This window comes from Diplotaxodon limnothrissa, linkage group LG4 (assembly GCF_057381915.1).
Source record: "Diplotaxodon limnothrissa isolate DT_005_m linkage group LG4, D_limnothrissa_male_GT1.1, whole genome shotgun sequence".
Classification (NCBI taxonomy): Eukaryota; Metazoa; Chordata; class Actinopteri; order Cichliformes; family Cichlidae; genus Diplotaxodon; species Diplotaxodon limnothrissa.
The window spans coordinates 20,340,294-20,360,475 of NC_140599.1; the positions used below are offsets into that span (position 1 = coordinate 20,340,294).

The 20,182-nt window shown below is 39.1% G+C and overlaps 1 protein-coding gene across 1 annotated transcript; it reads right to left on the reverse strand.

Annotated features, from left to right (window-relative positions):
* Positions 1 to 2,717: 2,717 nt before the first annotated feature.
* Positions 2,718 to 18,411, reverse strand: LOC146633700 (nuclear GTPase SLIP-GC-like). The gene is made up of 24 exons (XM_085351613.1): positions 18,345 to 18,411; positions 18,062 to 18,174; positions 17,779 to 17,787; positions 17,225 to 17,254; positions 16,346 to 16,387; positions 16,203 to 16,241; positions 15,768 to 15,792; positions 15,533 to 15,619; positions 15,128 to 15,215; positions 14,135 to 14,351; positions 13,796 to 14,014; positions 12,473 to 12,679; positions 12,205 to 12,380; positions 8,461 to 8,554; positions 8,290 to 8,377; positions 8,050 to 8,171; positions 7,625 to 7,798; positions 4,207 to 4,361; positions 3,981 to 4,098; positions 3,760 to 3,868; positions 3,530 to 3,660; positions 3,257 to 3,338; positions 2,990 to 3,067; positions 2,718 to 2,836 (listed from the first exon to the last, which is right to left on the reverse strand). The coding sequence occupies exons 1-24, from the start codon at positions 18,409 to 18,411 to the stop codon at positions 2,718 to 2,720; spliced, it is 2,589 nt and encodes an 862-aa protein (XP_085207739.1).
* Positions 18,412 to 20,182: the final 1,771 nt, after the last annotated feature.

Sequence of the window (20,182 nt, forward strand, 5' to 3'; positions counted from 1 at the left end):
ATTATTTTTAATGGACAGGGACACAGGTGTAAAATACCTTTTTTTTCCAGCCCTCAAAGTGTGGCTCATGGCCCAGTGGTTAAGAATCACAGACTTATGTGATGCAGTATCAGTTTATACTGTAAATAACTACAAGAGGGTGGACAGGGTATGCTTTGACACATTTGTGAATCATTCAGAAAAACTGAGAAAAAGGTTGATGAAAGATTGATATTTATTCTGGTTCTTTTTTCCCCCCTCAAAAAACAAAAAGAAAGCAAACAAACGAAAACAACAAAAAACAATTCAAATTCAGAAGGATTTCCATAAGAGTAATGGGAGTAAAGACTATTCAGAGACTTATTTCAATGACTTTAAGCATTGAAAAATGCCTTAGTGGAATAAAATAAACTTCTGGCTATAATATTATGAATACGGCTGAAAAACTGTAATGAAGAAGGTCAAATGTTTTTGTCAAATTTTTATAACTTATATTAACAACTGAACCTAAACAAAAATGATGGCATTTTAGGATACTCATACTGATAGGTTTGTAGCTTGAACCTATTCGCTGGAACGTTGAAGACAATATAATTACACAGCAAGCAAGACACGAAGTAGGCAAAGTTCATATTCCTCGTGCACGGGAGAGAACCGGACAAACGCCGTTCCTTCGCTTGACCCCAGTTGCTCTCTCCGCTCCCCCGTAACACTGCTCTTTTATTGAGGTTACATGAATATGCATAGGTTCATTAACATATGACGTCTATATACAAACAAAGAGTACCTTTCCTGTGCGTTGTGTAAGTGTGTGTGTGTGAGTGTGTGGGGTCAGAGTGTGACCCCATAAATGACTTCCCTTAACCTGCTGGTCTGGAAAATCCAACAATCCATCTATATGTAAAAAGCACTTAGACTAAAACTGACATAGCTACATTAATCCTACCGTAAAACATTAAAACAAGGTACGACCTCTTCCCATGCTCCCAGGATGTAGGTGTGCATTCCTGGAATGCATTCCAAGCCTTTGCAGCCTGCTAAAGATCACACATCCTATCACTACACAATTGATTATACACCTCTAAGCATATATGGTTAAATCTTTCTAAGCATAAATGACAATCAACAATACAAAACCTAACACATGCTAAAAAAAAAAAGAAAAGAAAATAATATTTCCTGAAATGTAGAATTTATTACAAAGGTAAATTGGGTGTAACATTTTAAGACAAGCTTTTAGAAATAATGTGATAATATATTTTTAATACAAAATATACTCAGTTCTTTTGTGGGGAAGGAGTTAGTGCCTCAAATGGCACCGAGTACTTGGAAAGACCTGCATAACAACAAAAATGGCTGTTAGGTGTGACAGAGGTCAAATTCTGTTAACAACACACAATGTTGTCAAAATATCACAACAGATTCTGCTAATACTACTGCCAAAACAATGTTTATGTAATATTTTTTGTGAAGAATAAACATAGATGACAAGTCAGAAATGTTGTTGGGAGCAAGAAACGTACAATTAAAGAGCATGACAAGAAGTATGAATGTGTCCTTGAAAAAAAACTTTTACAAATAAATCTATGACTATTGGTGTTTCTTATACACAAATCCATCTAATCCTAATTCAGATATTGTTTTCAAGAAAAACACCCTCTGCTGTGGCTCTAATGTATGAAAACCTGTCAAAAACACATATTTGAGTGTGAAAAGTTGAGATGAAAAACTACTTTTAATCTCATAATCAGACAATTAATTCCACAGTGAAAAGAACTCCTGAAATTGAGGGAAAAGATGGACACAATGTAGAGGGATAAAACTAGTCATGTAGCTACAGGACGGAGATGGAGCTACTTACCCTAACTGACCAATCCTGTCTCAAAGTTTACAAGATCAATTTTAGGATTCATTAGATTATAGTACTAAACATTTTAGAAGTATTTGTAGGTAAATACAATTACAATTTTAATTGTAATTTTAGATAAAATACATTGATATTCCATTTAATTACAGGGGAATTACGCATTAGTCGTGGGCTGTATTATAAAGTGTTGCCATGTTTTTATCTTCTGTGTTAAGTAGACTGATTTTACATGTACTGAAATGTGTTATATAAATGTCATTGGCATCTGAATGAGCCATAACTAAATTCATAAAATAAAAACATTAAAATAGATTTGAAATATATGTAGAGTGATGTAATGTAAATCTCTTTCAGTTTTTCCTCAAACTGCTCTGTCAGCCTCAAGATTTGAATCATTAAAGATACAGACATTCTCAAAATCAAAGTCAAATGTCACCAAACAACTTTTAAATAGACCAAACAAAAACAACTGAAAATGATTGAGACATTGATTGGTATTGACATTGGTGTTTTGGTTTCTGTTCTATATTTCTTAGCTTGTGTATTCCTTTGCCCCTGATATCACTCTGACCCTTGTACTGTGTTCCTCCTGTTCTTGGTCAGAGTTATCCGTGTTCAGTCTGTGGATTTCCTGTTTTACTTTGAAGGTTCATATCTTATGTCAGTGTTTCTAGTTTCGCTTCCTCTGTCTCGTTTAGTCTAATTTCTCCCGGCTGTGTTCCCACCTGTTCCTCGTTTCCTCATTTGCCTACCAGTGTATTTTAGTCCCTGTCAGTTAGTTCTTGTTGTCGCATTGTTAACGTCAGTTCACCCTCGTGCTGTGTCGATCTCCTTGTGTTTCCCGTGAGTTTATGTTTTTTCCCAGTTCAGTTTAGTTTCCTTTGTAAGCTTGTTTTCCTGTGCCAGCAAATAAAGCTGAGATAAAAGCTTTTGAGTTCATCCCTTGAGTCTGAGTCCTGCATTTTAGGTCCACCACTCCTGCTTGCCTGCCTGCCACACAGCCAAACATGACAAAAACAGAAAAAGAGGTTTAACAAAGAGCGATAACAAATGGAAACTTTGGTTTCCATTGGTTCCATTAAGGACAATTGTTTTAATTTAAAACATTTAATGTAATACTGATGATGACATTTAAGGACTTACCAAGTGATGTTTCATCATCTGGAGTGGCTGCAAGTTGATCATAATATTTCTTCACCATCTCAAGCTCTGTTGAAACATCTGAAAAACAAAACATTTTTTAATTGTTTCCCACCACAGTAACAGTGTCACTCAGTAATTTTTAAGTTAATTAAAAAATAGATAGACAAATAGGTAAACAGACTGTGCTATCAGGTGCAAGGCTGTAAAGATAAAGAGAAAAGGAAGAAAGCATTATCAAATGTAATTACAGCAAACTGTCCTGTTTACCTGGGAGTGAGCTCCCATCAGTTTTAAATGAACTTTCAATGGATTCCGTCATAATTTTCTCCAGAATCTCCAGGATGTTTACCTATTTTAGAAATTGTAATTACTTATCACAGATCAAAATGTGTTAAAGTCAAATACAATTACATTTAGAAGTTTCTCAAACTGGATTAAAAATATAAATTGAACATACATTTTTGTCTAAGTCTATTCCAGCTAAACATAGAAAAAGCCTTTGGGTGAATTATAACAAAATATGGTAATCATATGACAAACCTTCAAACTGTGCAACTTCTCCAACATGGTATTTTTTGCCTGCTCAAACATGTCCTTATTTGAGTGCACGTGGTCCTTAATAGTCTCTCTCATGTTGTACAGCGTGCCTTCTCCTTCAAATTCTGCAGCCTCTACAATAAGACAGAAAGCTCCAATTAGATTTCTCTTTCTGAATAATGATAAATATGTGTTTTAGTGCCAAGTTGTGAATCTCTGATTTTATCTCTTACTGCAGTAGCCTTCTTCCATAATGTCTTCAATTGTCTCTGTCAGACTGCTGTAGACTTTTTTCTTCTGTTTCCGCATCGTTCTGTTCAGTTTTGCCTCAATTTTTTCTTCCTTAGACACAAAACATGAAATAGGATGAAAATCACTTTAAATCATATAAAGTCATAAAACATTTTTTTTTTTTACTGTCCATTAGTTTAGACAGGAAAGTTTCATCTCTTACCTCTGTCCTGAGAAACCTGAACTGCAGTTCAGCATTTTTGTACTTTTCAATCAGAGAATCAGTGTTAAGAGAAAATTCATTGATGACTCCATTGAATGCTCCACGTTCTGAGTCATTTCTAAAACATGTAAACATTGTGGTTATTAATGGCAGAATTGGCAAGTTTATATGTTATAAATTATCTTGAATAATATTATGTGACTGTTTAGAACTTGTCTTTTCTTACGGGAAGGTCTTTCTGAATTCTTCATCAATGCTGTCAGTCAGACATGAAGCTAACTTCATGTTAAGGTTAATTAGGGTCCCATTCTTTAGTTTGTGGACGCCCCCATTCTCAACGACACACTTCAGTACCTTGTAAAAAGCACCACCCTTCTTTCCCTAAAACAAAAAAGAAAACAGAATTATTTAAATACACTCAACAAAAATATAAACGCAACACCTTTGTTACTGCTCCCATTCCCCATGGGATGGACGTAGAGACCTAAAATTCATTCCAGATACACAATATAACCATCCCTCCCAAACAGTGGTCACAAATCAGTCCAAATGTGTGGTAGTGGGCACATCTGCTATATTGAGATAATCCATCCCACCTCACAGGTGTGCCACATCAGGATGCTGATCTGACATCATGAGTAGTGCACAGGTGTACCTCAGACTGCCCACAACAAAAGGCCACCCTGGAATGTGCAGTTTTGTCTCACAGCAAAATGCCACAGATGCCACAAGCAATGAGGGAGCGTGCAATTGGCATGCTGACAGCAGGAATGTCAACCAGATCTGTTGCCCGTGCATTGAATGTTCATTTCTCAACCATAAGCCGTCTCCACAGGCGTTTCAGGGAATATGGCAGCACATCCAACCGGCCTCACAACCGCAGACCTCGTGTAACCACACCAGCCCAGGACCTCCACATCCAGCAGGTTCACCTCCAAGATCGTCTGAGACCAGCCACCCAGACAGCTGCTGGAACAATTGGTTTGCACAACCAAACAATTTCTGCACAAACTGTCAGAAACCGTCTCAGGGACGCTCAACTGCATGCCCGTCGTCCTCATCGGGGTCTTGACCTGACTCCAGCTCGTCGCCGTAACAGACTTGCTCACATTCGATGGCGTCTGGCACGTTGGAGAGGTGTGCGCTTCACGGATGAATCATGGTTCATATTGTTCAGGGCAGATGGCAGCTGAGAATGTCCCAGTTCTTGCATGGCCAGCATACTCACCGGACATGTCACCCATTGAGCATGTTCGGGATGTGCTTGACCGGCGTATACGACAGCGTGTACCAGTTCCCACGAATATCCAACAACCTCGCACAGCCATTGAAGTGGAGTGGACCAACATTCCACAATTGACAATCTGATAGACTCCATGCGACGATGTGTTGCACTGCATGAGGCAAATGGTGGTCACACCAGATACTGACCGGTTCTGGGTCCCCAGACCCCCAATAGCGCAAAAAGCTGCACATTCCAGGGTGGCCTTTTGTTGTGGGCAGTCTGAGGTACACCTGTGCACTACTCATGATGTCAGATCAGCATCCTGATGTGGCACACCTGTGAGGTGGGATGGATTATCTCAATATAGCAGATGTGCCCACTACCACACATTTGGACTGATTTGTGACCACTGTTTGGGAGGGATGGTAATATTGTGTATCTGGACGAGCCATCAGGCAGCCTTCACACCTCCAACGACCCCAACAATAGAGGCACCTTGGACACTCATTCCCCCACCTCTCCCCCCTCCATAGAGCCATCACCACCTTCAAACTGTTCACCTGCAACACCCGCCCCCTCACCCCACACAAAAGAGGATTTCACACCACCTCCTCCGACCACAACTCTTCATATTCATGAAGCAGATGTGAGGAAGCAGTTTAAGAGTCTGAATGCTCGGAAAGCTCCCGGCCCAGACGGTGTGTCTCCTGCCACCCTCAGACACTGTGCAAACGAGCTGGCCCCAGTGTTTTCTGGCATCTTCAACTCCTCACTGCAGGCATGTCATGTGCCTGCCTGCTTCAAGTCCTCTACCATAATCCCTGTCCTCAAGAAACCCAGGATCACTGGACTAAATGACTACAGACCCGTGGCTCTGACATCTGTGGTCATGAAGTCTTTTGAGCGCCTAGTTCTCTCCCATCTCAAGACCCTCACGGCCCCCCTCCTGGACCCCCTGCAGTTTGCATATAGAGCCAACAGGTCTGTAGACGACGCCATCAACATGGCCCTACACTTCATCCTGCAGCATCTGGACTCCCCAGGAACCTACGCCAGGATCCTGTTTGTGGACTTCAGCTCTGCCTTCAACACCATCCTTCCAGACCATCTCCGAGGCAAGCTTTCCCAGATGAATGTGCCTGATCCCATCTGCCGGTGGATCACTGACTTCCTGACGGACAGGAAGCAGCACGTGAGGCTGGGAAAGAATGTCTCGGACTCCCGGACCATCAGCACCGGCTCCCCTCAGGGCTGTGTTCTTTCTCCTCTGCTCTTCTCCCTGTACACCAACTGCTGCACCTCCACCCACCAGTCTGTCAAGCTAATCAAGTTCGCAGATGACACCACCGTCATTGGGCTCATCTCTGACGGGGATGAGTCTGCCTACAGGAGGGAGGTTGAACGTCTGGTGTCTTGGTGCAGCCACAACAACCTGGTGCTGAATGCCCAGAAGACAGTGGAGATTATTGTGGACTTCAGGAAGCACACAGCCCCACTCCCCCCCATCATCCTGACTGACACCCCCATCACCTCTGTGGACTCATTCCGCTTCCTGGGTACCACCATCACCCAGGACCTGAAGTGGGAGCCCACCATCACCTCCGTCATCAAGAAAGCCCAGCAGAGGATGTACTTCCTGAGGCAGCTGAAGAAATTCAACCTGCCAACACGGACGATGATGCAATTCTACACTGCAATCATCGAGTCCATCCTCACCTCCTCCATCACCGTGTGGTACGCTGGAGCCACTATCAGGGACAAACAGAGACTGCAGCGTGTTGTGCGCTCTGCTGAGAAGGTGATTGGCTGCAGACTCCCATCTCTGCAGGACCTGTACACCTCCAGGACACTGCGGCGTGCAGCCCGGATCTCAGCTGACCCTTCTCACCCTGGACACAGTCTGTTTGACCTGCTCCCCTCAGGCAGGAGGCTCCGGTCCATTCGCACCAGAACCTCTCGCCACAAGAACAGTTTCTTCCCCTCTGCTGTTGGACACATGAACAATAACCATATGACTGTTCCCACCACTAACACATGACCCTACGCTGTGTCACTGCATCATTTCATGTCTGGCACTGATCACCACCTGCACTCGTGTATATATCTTTCTACGTAGCACTCATAATTCCTATTCTCATGTATATATCTCATGTATATCTCATGCATATATCTTTCTTTCTACATAGCACTTTAATTCTTATTGTTTGCACTGAAGCACCGCAGCAATTTCCTAATGTTGTAAACCTCAACATCTGGCAATAAACCCATTCTGATTCTGATTCTGAATGAATTTTAGGTCTCTACGTCCATCCCATGGGGAATGGGAGCAGTAACAAAGGTGTTGCGTTTATATTTTTGTTGAGTGTACATATTACTGTTAAATCTGTAACTTTTTTGTAACTATATTTAAAATACATACACGATACAAGAAGTTCTTGAGTTTTTCTCCATATGAACCTTTGGATTTCTCAACGCCATCATTAAGACATTTTTCAAAAGCCATTATGGTCTCTTCCATTTCTTTTCGGACCTTTTCAAGTTGGAAGTTCATGATTCTCTCAAGTTCTGCAAACACCTCGCCTTTTTTACTATCCTGAAAAATATTTGAAGTAATAAAACCATAAAAACTACTTGTCGTTTCTTATAGGTTCTTGAATTCAGTTGGTTTTAAAAATCACTTTTCTGTAATAAGAACCTGAGAAGCTAAATATAACAGCAAAAATGCATGAGATAAGTAATAACCCATAAATTATTTTTTTTAAAAACTAAATAAGAAACACAAAGACAATTGAGAAATCCCAAAATATAAGAGAATGTTGTTGTATATGTTTTACTTGACCTTACCACTCCTCTGGAGTTGGCTCCTTGAATCAAAGCAAGAATCCCATAAGCTCCACTCACATAGTTTACTGTCTCTGAGTGACAGTCATTGAGCTCTTGCAAAAATCTCTGAAGTTTGGTTATTTCTGTTAAGAAGAAATTTCAGTGCCACAGTTTGACATTACATATTTTAATTCAAACTAAACGTTTTTTTCTTTCAGTCAGAGCAAACTAAAACAACATGTGCATCAAGACTTCACCTACCAGTTTCTTCTGGACTTAGATGCTTCCCTTTTAGGAACTCTCTGGAGCTCACTGTGAACACTTTGAAACTGTCATCAGTGAAGTGTTTCTGGGGGGAAAATGATTTAATTTTAAAGCATCCTTACAACTGTGGAGAGTCTGTATTATTTTCTGTAAGCCTATAAAACTCACCTTAATCTTGGTTCGCTTGTTGAATGCTTTCTTTACTCCATCCTTGGCTTGAATGTTTCTTTTAACTATTCGATCATGGATATCAGCTGATGAACTACATGAAATTTGCATATATGTACTGTTATCATCATCACTATTATTATCACCATCATTAATTTGGGGCAGGCTGGGTGGTTTTGATTTACTCTTGAGTTATGTCCACATGTCCACGGGTATTTTTGAAAACTGAGATTTTTTGTCTTCGTTTAAAAAAACCCCAATCCACATGTGCAGTTTAAAAAATATATCTCTGTTCACATGTAAACGCAAACACAAAGTAAAACGCTGTCAAGAACATGCCAAATCCTAACCTTCTTGGGAGGGAACAGGTAAACACAAAACCTTAAGTACTTCTGAAAAGTTTTGGTTTTTCTGAAAAGGCAACTACTTTTGTGTTACTTTTCAAGTGCCATTTTCAAACGCTTTCATTATTTGAATAATGTTAATAACTAAAGACAGTATTTTGGATTTTGCCTCACTGGTTTATTCAAATAAGAACGAAACTGACAATCAGTGTTGGTCAAGTTACTTGAAAAAAGTAATCAGTAACTAATTACTGATTACTTCCCCCAAAAAGTAATCCCATTACTTTACTGATTACTTATTTTCTAAAGTAATTAATTACTTAGTTACTTTTTATAAACACAATTTACAACCTGAAGAGGTGATAAAGCGATAGATCTCTCAGCCCAATTCTACTTTTTCTGCATAATCCATCATACAAAATGTAATCAAATGGAAAAGTCCTTTTTTAAAACTTGTTTTATTCGTTTTAACTATTTAACTTTATGCATCAAGCAAAAATTTAATTAAATTTTATATGCAACATTCTCTGACTGGAAGAAAACACAGCAGAAAATAAATAAAGTCAAAGACTAGCGCTCCTGTTGCTCTATTTTCACCTGTAAAGCAGGACTACGGTAGGCGGAGGTTTCCCCTGGTGCAGGTGTGCCGCAGCGGTCAGTGGAAGAATCCACGAGTTTCTCTGTGAATTTCCCATTATGTCGTAGCGGACTTGGTGCTTGCTTGGAAGTTTAGGGGGTTTTTTCGCTGTAAAAAGAAGTTTTCTTCCCACGCACAACGGACACTAATGTTTTTGTCACTTTTTATGGAATCAAACTCAAAGGTCAGTACTTCCACGCTTTAAACGCTGCACGCTCATACTCTCTCCCACACTCGATATATTATCCATTGTTGATCTGCACACAGAACGTCGTCGATCTGTCACGAACGTCGCACTCGCTTATGTCACTGTCATGAGACATTCTCGCAAAAAAAAAAATCACGGTTTTAGTAACGCAGTAATGCAGCGTTCCTACGGGAAAGTAACAGTAATCTAATTACTGTTTTTGCAACAGTAATCCCTTACTTTACTCGTTACTTGAAAAAAGTAATCGGATTACAGTAACGCGTTACAAGTAACGCGTTACTACATTAGTCTGAGTGATTCAAAATCATAAGTCACAGCGCTGTGAAATATGGCTGGTGTAGACTCACAATTTAGGAATAGACAAGATGCATACAGCATACAAATATTTAATTTAAAAAAATTAAATTTATTCAAAAACAACGACGTGTTGGCATCGGGATTTGGCTTCTGTTTAATGTAGAAGCCACGTCCGAAGTTCACTCTAGGGGTGTCCAAATTCATAGACTGCATCCTCCTGAGGACCCGGCCTTCGCGGTCTACATGGGCCGGGTCCTCAGGAGGCCGGGTAGGCCAGAAGTGAGCAACTGTGAAATTGGACGATCTAGCCTTCAATTTTGCGTCACCAGCTGTCTCGGAGTTTAATAAACTCAGTCGTCTGCTCCTTGCTATCTAAAATATAACAGGACACTGGCATAAATTCTCGATCATCTCACACTTCTGTTTAATCAGTTTTCTGTTTGACGTTTATTCAGCTGTGTAAAAACCCTGGAAGAACCCACCCAAGGGATTAATAAAGTTTTATTTAATCTACTATAATCTAATAATTTTAATCTCAGCCAAAATGATTTACACAAACAAATAAAACACTGAAAAAAGCCAAACAATAACATTTTCAGTTATCTAAGAGACTTTATTTGATGAGATCATGTTTAACCTGATTAGCGAAAGACCGCGGGAGGTTTGAAAACAATGTGCCAGGAGTTTGCTGTTCTCGAGCTATCGAGCTCCTGGGTAACAGACGTATCCGAAAAAGTCGGAGCACTTTTGCAAATATGTGATGTTTTGATAAACTGCCGCCATTGTTGGAAACTGGAATTGTCTTGGCCGCGCTATGAATTCTGGGATATGGTGGGCCACGAAGGATACACCCAACCCATCCTTCAAATCTGGGGAAATGAGGGACGCATTCGTTGGCCGCATTCGTAGGAGTCTACGAATTTGGACAGCCCTCATTGCGTTGCTGTGATGTAATCGGCCAAGAAATGCGGCCTCAGCAGGATGCAGCCCATGAATTTGGACACCTCTTCTGACTCCTGTCTTTCAAAATGGAGGGACAGTAACTGCGGGTGTATATGTAAGCGTCTAAAAACTGCAGATAGTAAGATTAACAGCAACAGTATACTGTGTAAATCCACCATTGTAGAAATTCATTTCATCTAAACAATATTTTGGTGTACAGCATGATGTCAAAACGTTGCGTGACGAAATCTCTGTATTCGAGTTAAACACAGAAACGGAGTTTTCAAAAATATCCACGCTGGCACGAGTTAAAAAAAAAAAATCTCAGTTATTAGTGATACAAAACACAGTTTACGTGCGGACAAAAAGCCCAAACGCATTGGAAAAGCTGCGTTTTCAAAAATACCCATGTAGGTGTGGACGTAGCTTTGGTCTTCAGGTGGAAATGTGGGAGGCTCCCTTTCTGACAAAGCTGAGCTTTCCCTGGCTGTTGCACACCTGTAACTCATGGTCATCGCCTAAATTGTGTTTAAAGACTGGCTGTGGCACTGCTTCTCTGCCACCTTAGGGTGTTGCTCTCCACTAATTCACCAGTTCATTTTATATATTTCTTTCATTGTAAATAAACCTATTAAATGTCATATTAGTTGTGCAAGTCTGCCTTGCGGATCCAGTTTATAATGATATGACTTTATTTATTTAATGTATTTATTTTGACTGTTAAAAAAAGCCAAACAAACTCGCAAATATGGGAGACTGGTAGCATTTATTCTAAAGCACTTGGAGATAGGCCAGCATGTTTATTTGGATCGTGATGTCACCACACGCTGACATGCTCACATACAAATGGTTTTTTTTGTCACAGCAACTATTTTAACTTTGTTGCTGAAGGACAGTGTAATGGCACTTTTGCTTTACAATGTAAAATTGTTGAATTACTCGACTGTAAGGACCAGGATATGCACGATTTCCTATAATCTCATAGATTATGTGCAACATACATTAAAGCTGCCACGATGTCAGTTTCATCTCTTTCTCCTCCTGCTCTGCTGTTGTTGATCACCCTCTTCTCTCTTGCTGTCCCTCTACCACTGCCTTTCCCACTCTCCTCTATTCCCCTCCCTCTCTGTGTATTACTCAGTCCACCATCTTCAGTAAACTTTATAAAATTGTATCTGCCTCTCAGACTCCTTTTGACCCAAATGTTCTGTATTAATTACAACAAAGGCTCAACCAAGTGCTTCATTTTTTCTCTAGCCTGCATTGATCTTACATGAAAACACCTTGTAGTTGCTCAGCATTCAAAATGTACTTACAGATCATCAGAATCATCAACAAGATCAGACTTGGTGCAGATAAAGTGAATTTGCTGACATTCGCCACCATTTCCAATCAGACTACTGACACTTTCCAGGATCTCCCAGGCCTCTTTCTCTGATGCTGCTCGATTAATCTCAGTCACAATCCACACAGTAGAACACTCTCCAACTATCTGAAAGGAGAATAACATGTTTCAGTGCTTCATTGAAAGATGACTGTTTACAGACAACACAGTATAAGCAAAGAGCAGTAAATGTGAATTACCCCTTTCCACATCTGATCTCTGCTCTTGTTACAGTCACCATTTCCAGGAAGGTCCACAAGTGTGACATGCTGGAGGAAAGGATTGTTTGGCACCCTGACAGTCACACACTTCACTAGTGGCCAAAACCATGTTTTTCCTTCATTATCTTCTCCTTGTTTTGACTCACTTCTTGTGTACTTGACAAATTGTGCAGAAAGTTCATTAGCCTGCAATAAATAGTAAAAGCAGTGCAGTTTAATTTCAGTCCTCACAGAATGTGCTTTATAGAAATCATTAAAAAGTCAGTGACATAAAAAAGGTTAAGTAATTAGTGTTAAGTTTTAGATTTAAATGATCAGATTGTGTCATGTACAAGCTTCCCCTTGTGTTATATTGGACCAAAAAAAACATCAATCAAATCCAAAATGAAAATAGATTTTTAGGATTTATTTAATTTTTATTCTCTATTTAAATCATGCTATGAACACTCTTGTTCTCAACAGCCAGTATTACTATTAGCAGAAACTACTTCATGTCGGCATTTTGCACAGTTGTCCACTTTAACTGACTGTCAGACACTGATTTACTTTGTGGCCACTTTGATTCAGTCTTTGCTGAATTTGCTCAGCAGTGAATTTCTACGGTGCAATTTAAAGTGTAAGAGTAGGTTAAAATAGGGAACTGATCACTGTTGTGTAAAGACGTAAAGGTTCTGACTGCGATTTAAGAAGAAGAAGAAGAAGAAAATCATGCTCTACAAAACCAGACCTGGACCAGTCTTGGGTCTTGTTAACCACAGTTATTACAAGAAGAGATTTTTTTCTGGAAATGTGATCATCTAAAGATCATTGTGGGAACTCAGTAAGATCTGTTTCGATCAGTGGATCTGTTTTCAGTGTTTTGTTTTTTGGACTTTTGACTCTATGCTGCATTCTGTTTTCAGAAGTGAACTTTGTTTCTAGCTCTTAGTCTTTTGTTAATTTTTTCAGTTCCCTTTTGTGTTTAGGTTGTGCTAGTTTCACCTGTGTGCCCTTCCCAGCATTGCCACTGGGTAATCTATCATGGCTGTCTGTTATAGTAGTAATATGATGTTATTACGTGCTACGTCGTCTCACTCACAGCATGACTATTATGTAATTTCTTCTGCTCCTTCTGTATTACTAGCAGTTGGTAACCCATTTAATTAGAGCAGGTAGTTATGGGATCTCAGCATAATCTGATAATTTGGTCAGTTTCCTTTTGTGTCCAGGTTGTCCTAGTTTCACCTGTGTGCATTTCCCAGCATCCCCAGTGTGTAGTCTATCATGGCTGTCTGTTATAGTAGTAATATGAGTTTGTCTTACTGATTCACATGTCAAAATCTTTCGCCTGGATTGGAGAAATTCTGGAATTTCTCTGAAATATTTGTTCTCCATGAGGTTTTCAAAGGACCTTTTCCAGTCTTCTCCATACAGTGCTGTCAGCTTTTCAACAGCATCATAATAATCATCGTCTTCCTTTTCCTGATTTTTATTATTGCCAAGAAGCTGACGCTGAAATGACCACAACTCATCGTTCCACTCCTACAAAAATAGATGACAAGCAATTTATTGAGGTATGTACCCAACCTTAAACCGCAAGAACTGGACTCTAACACATGTTATAGGTTTAAGTAAAAATCAGACTTTCAGAACTCATTTTACCTCCTTTGTGATGAACTCAATTTCTACTTCATACTTTGTGCTACGTGTGTTGGCTTCCACTTTGATCATGACTGAGGTGCAGGCATTGATGCTTCCTGAGGGTAAAAGATTCTTCTCTTTGATGATGGCATTTATCAAAGAGCTCTTTCCAGCCCCAGTTTTACCAAAGACGCCAACCAGCTCCCTCTTGTCTGTCTCCAAATCACTGATCTTTTTCCTGTTGAACAAGATTTTAAATATGGGTTAAACGATTCAGTCATGAAAACATTTTTAAACATGCTTTAAAAGTGAGAGTTTAAAAGAGAGTTATAATCATGGTAGTGATTTTTCAATGAATCATTACTAGTTTTATACACTGGTTCCACAAATTGTTTATTATATGTTGTTTTATTTTACTACTGAATTATTTCAGCATCTATAATTGTACTGCTGTATGTCAGCAGTTTGTGTCATACAATCTGACACAAGAAAGGAAAGAACCAAAAGGATTCATGTTCAGGCAGCACGGTGGCATGATGTTTAGCACTGTTGTCTCACACCAACATCTGGCTTGGGAACTTTTTATTTTGAGTTTATCTCCATGTTTGCCTCGGTTCTCTCCCGGTACTCTGTCTTTCTCCAACAGTCCAAAGACGTGCAATTAGTACTGATTCTAAATCCTCATCAGTGTAGTTACTCATTCCTGTGACTGTTTCTTGGTGTAACCAGTGTGACTTCCATAAAGTGTGTTTGGACTGAATTATTTTAATTGTTGCGTTCATGTGAATATACTGCTCATTTTTGTGTGAGTCAAGACTCTTGAAAAGGGACCATCTTCTCCGTGTGACTCAATTACACATAACTAGCAGCTTCTGAGGATGTTTTACAGCCATTTTCTGCATTTTTGCTTTCTTTAAAAACAAACTCTCTGTGATTTGTTTGTGAAACTGTCACGTGATCAGGAGTGGAACCAGGCCCATACATTACAAAATATAAAAAAAACATAATACTCACTTCAAGAAAGCACTGAGTTTGTCTTGGTCATTTAGTCTGGCATGTACAAATGTCATGATGCTTTTCACATCAGACAGTATGATTGATTCTGTGGACAAAAAAGTAAAAAACTATTTAGAAGGAATTATAGACTAGAATAACCAGAAAATGTAAAATCTCATGTTAAAAAAACAAACAAAACAAACCTGTGTGAATTAGAGTATATCAGGACCATAATGTGACCACTTACCAATCAAACTTACAATACCATGCATCGTGTGACTGTTAAATTTTGACAACAAGCCAAAGGAAAAGTAATTTCTAGCATCAAAGATGAAACTGGCATGTTGGGCAAATTGTGCTGCACAGAAATTTAACCCTATAGTGGCTTAAACTGTGACACTGTTTAGTAAGAGACGTAAATACCTGCAAATCCTGGCATAGACAGACGCTGTCGCTTAGCTGGTGACTGCAACCTGCTGGCATCAGTTTGAAGGTCTGATTTTCTCTTTCCTGATTGGATAAAAACAACAAAAAATAATAAAAGAAAAAAACGTGTTTCTCTCAGTAAATTTATTCTTAGTAAAGTTATGTAGATTGCAAAAAATATTGGTGCCACAGACTAATATGAGATGCAATAAATACGATGCATGTGTCTCACCTGTATCACTCGTGGATGGCAAGACCTGAGGATGAATATGAGTTATACAGGAAATTATTACTATTTGCATTGGCATTGCTCTTTAACAGTATTTAAAGGACACTAACGTACAAGTTTTACAATCAACAAACTTAAATGCAGTTATGTATTCAACCAGCAGGCTGATACATCATAAATTACCTTCTTCTTAGTAAACATCTGTGAGACGATTCTTTTGCATAATTAAGTCGCAGTCCCAAAGACCTACAGAGACTGTTGGCAAACCCCCTAGCTAGGGCAAAATGTATATTCTCCAACCCCCTATGAATAAATTTTTTAGATTCAGTCATTTATTGGTTTCTGTAGAGAGTGGTCAGTCTCTATAGACCAGAGGATGGAGCTTTACTTTGTATCAGGCAGTTGGCCCAAATGTCTGAAGTTCAGTATAATCCTTACCTGAACCACATCAGCTGCTTCTTCATGCTCCTGTTCAAGCTGCAGATAAAAAGTGCAAAGCAGTGTTTAATATTAAGCTCTTAAACATGTATTTGTCATGTGGACATTAAATCTGAAGGGGAAAAAAACAGTTTTTAACTTACTTGGAAAAAAACAATTGGTTCCTGATTTGAGTTTTGTTCTTCCTATCACAATCAAAACAATTAAAATCTACATTAGTTAAGAATTAATACAATTAAATATAATTACTGCCAGTGAAACATTGTCACCAGTGGGTCACTTGGTGTTTGCTTTCTGCATTAGAGTATGACTTCTTGTTCCAACACACAGTGGTGTTTTTGTGTAGTTTATCTGGATAGCCAATTTAATTCAGTTCAGTTCAGTTCTTTTTTATTTCAAACATATACATTCACCAACGTTTCACTAATTAATTAAAAACTTATAACGTATTTCAAGGTGTAATCTTCAACCATTCACTCAGAAACACAGAATTGGAGACTCGACTTCACACCCTTAAACATCCCGTAGCTAGCCAGGCCCCTTTAGCCAGCACAGCCGAAGGTAGTGTAGGCCCCATTGGCTTCCGCTGGCAGATTGTCCCGAGCAGTCGGGGAAACAAGATGACTGGGTGACAATAGGGCTGCCACGATTAGTCGACTAGTCACGATTACGTCGACTATCAAAATTGTTGACGACTGATTTAATAGTCGACACGACGTTTGAAGCTTTGTAAGATCCCAAAAGACGCAGGAATGAGTAGTAGGATTTAAGAGTGTAATAACAGACTGAAACAGAAGATGGCAGCACTGCATGTACAAGGATGCCAGCTGCCGTTAAACCCCGAAGAAGAAGAAGTAGCTGTGTCCCAGAATTCATAGCGCGGCCCAGCTCAGTTTCCAACAATGGCGGCAATTACAATCTATTAGCCAAAGGTTAGCTCCTTCTGGCAGATTGTCCCGAGCAGCCGGGGAAACAGGATGACTGGGTGACGATGAGGAGGAAGCAGAGTCTTAAACAGAAGCTCCTGGTACACCACCAATCTGTTCATGTGTCTAACTGTTTTTCCCCACTTATTGAATCACCTGCCAGGCAACAAACTCTGGTAAGTAACTAGGAAAGTAACTATTTCGTTACTTAAAAAAAAATCCAGATCTTTTTTTTTTTTCACACACACACACACACACACACACACACACACACACACACACACACACACACACACACACACACACACACAAATAGATGCACAAACCTAAAAATTTCAGATATTCTGGTTTACAAGGTTAAAAAACTGAGTTTACAACCACACATTTGATTTACAAGTACAAAATATTTATGACCACAATTTAAGCCCATAGAAAGGGTGGAGTTTTTTGTTTTTGCTCCTTAGAAAATGCAGCTTTTACAGTTTCTTCCTGCAGCAAACATAGCAATACTATTCAGGAGAAAATCTATCTAATTTAGAATAGAATAGAATAGAATTCAACTTTATTGTCATTGCACATGCACAGGTACAGGGCAACGAAATGCAGTTTGCATCCATCCAGAAGTGCTTTAAGTGATATAGATATATTACAAGTCTCCCCTTTAAATTAGCTGAAGACAGCTTCAACCATCTGTGTGTTGAAAAACTGTAATGTGTCCACACCACATGTTTTTGTTAGTAACAGTAACAATATTGTAAAGATAGAAATAGCAATTAGTTAGATTACTAGTTACTGAAAAAAAAGTAACAGCGTTACTTTTATTGCTGTTGTTCCCATCACTGATTATTACTGCCAGTGTATTTTTAAATATACAGATAATTCTAACAAAACTTCACCTCTGTATATAGCAATATTTTTTTGAAACTTAATTACCTTTAACAGCTTGAGTCTCTTCTTGAATTTCACTCTTGGTCCAGCTTTTGTGATCAAATTATCAATTTCTCGATCATCAAGCTCATACAGACTTTCAGCATCGATTTGTTCATCTGTAATTAAAAATAAAGTTGCAGAGATAAAGTTTATTCTCAACTTGCTTCAGAAATTCTTGTTAATGACTGAAAAAGCAATCGGCCCAAATCTATGAGCTGTTTTACAGTTAACAGATCACATCAGTATCAATATCTGTACCCATCACATATTTACATTAATACTTTACCTTTAAATTTCTCCACCAACTCACTTAGCCCCCATTCAACCAGTTTGGTTCTTACGAAATAATCCATGACCAAGAAATGAAACTGTAAGATAAAATGCAATATTTAACCAGACAATACTGCTTTACAGATTAGAGATTTGTGATCGACTTCTCCGTTAATGCATATATAATCAGAGACACTGATATTAAATTCAGATTAAAAGTTCAAACTGCTCACCTTTTGTCGAAAGTAATGCAGGAAAAGGCTGCTGAGGGAGATGTGAGGGAAGCAGTGAGACACAAACACGAAACAGGCGGGAAAAATAAAAATCAAGCAAAAAGCAAAGTCCACAAACAGATACGGTTAAAAACAAACTGGAACTGTGTGGCTCAGACTGCACAGGTGCAACTGCATCTATACATATAATAGAAAGGCTAATCCAACACGAGTAAAGCGGGTGCAGGGAAAAGCAGAACGGAAAACTGAGAGAAGCAGGAAGAGGTGGTGTTTGTGCAGAAGGGTGTGGCTGGCAGACAGGTAACAACCTGCCTCGGAGCAAATGTTTTGTTTTTCTTTTTTGTTTTACTTTTTTAACAGAGGAGTGAAACGATGTTGGGTGATGAACACTTTTAAAACAATACTTATTAATACTATCTTTAATCCTCAAAAGTATTAATAAAAATAGAAATTGCCACTCTTTTCTGTCACAGTCATCAGCCACAACCATCCCACAATAGATAAATGCAACTGTTATGTTTGACTTGCTGAATTATGGTGTATAGGTAGTAGATTCACTGACAGTTAGAAGGAAAAAGAATTTATAAATCTTGGCTGAAAGTTGTTGCTTAATCAGTGTTTGTGCTTTTAGAATGGCGTATTTAACATGCTCAAATGTTGTATCGCTACATAAAATAATTGTGGTTCACACAAACATGCCTTCTTATCCTCCCTGCGCTATTCGTTTTATGTTAATGTATTTAGATTGTAAAACACAAAAAGGGACAGCATATGAAAACATACATACATCTGTAGGGCCACATTAAATATCTGCAGTTTGTGATGTGATTATAGAACTAAAACAAATGATTTTCCTTCCATATTCAAAGTGCCAAAGAGAATGAGATCCCTCGGTTCATCTCTGTCTAAAAGTGGAGTAAAAGGACTTAGCATCCAGCCTTTTAATGGGAATCGTGATGCAGAGTGATAAAACTGAGATTACTTAGATGTTATTTTGCTAACGGTTAATCGTGTTTAAATTTAATCAACATGATGAAATAGAAAGTGTAGTTTGGGTAATGAAATTATTTTCATACCTGACTTTTTCACCCAGATTCCACGAGTGTTTTTGACTACGCTGCTCATCCTTGTGTTTCTGCGTGAGATTGTGGAAGTCTGAGAGATGTGAGAATCTCTGAGTTTACCGTGTAGGATTAAGAAAGAAGTTATATTAAGTGTGTTGTGATTAGTAAATGCAGAAGATTCATGTGTAATGAATAGAATATATGTGATTATACATGAAGTGTATGAAGGAAAGTATATTCACATGCGAGAGAAACAACAGGATGGGATGCCCATCTTCCCCCCTTCTTCCTCTTACCACACTTGGTAAGATGCGATGAAAGCAGTGCGTTTATTTACAGTGAAGAGATGTTACATAACAATACATTCCAGTGCGTTCCGTCGACTCCCGTGCAGTGTCTTCTCCCAAAATGTCCGTGTTCGCGCTCTCCGCTCCCGTGTCTCTGCAGTCTCCGTGCTTGCTGCTCTCTACCATTCCACGCTCCTCCTGGGGGGGGAAATAATAGCGGCAGCCGTCAGGACACTTTATCGGCGGGCATATACACACTGAACTTGTAAC

What these genes read in the sequence shown, in the direction of transcription:
- LOC146633700 (XM_085351613.1), bottom strand. Translation starts at nt 18,411, where the DNA reads ATGGATTATTTCGTAAGAACCAAACTGGTTGAATGGGGGCTAAGTGAG. An exon ending in AGATTGGTGGTGTACCAGGA is followed by an intron (nt 16,388 to 17,224) that starts GCTTCTGTTTAA and finishes TGATTGTGATAG; the next exon opens with GAAGAACAAAACTCAAATCA. An exon ending in AGAAGTTGCACAGTTTGAAG is followed by an intron (nt 3,339 to 3,529) that starts GTTTGTCATATG and finishes TTTCTAAAATAG; the next exon opens with GTAAACATCCTGGAGATTCT.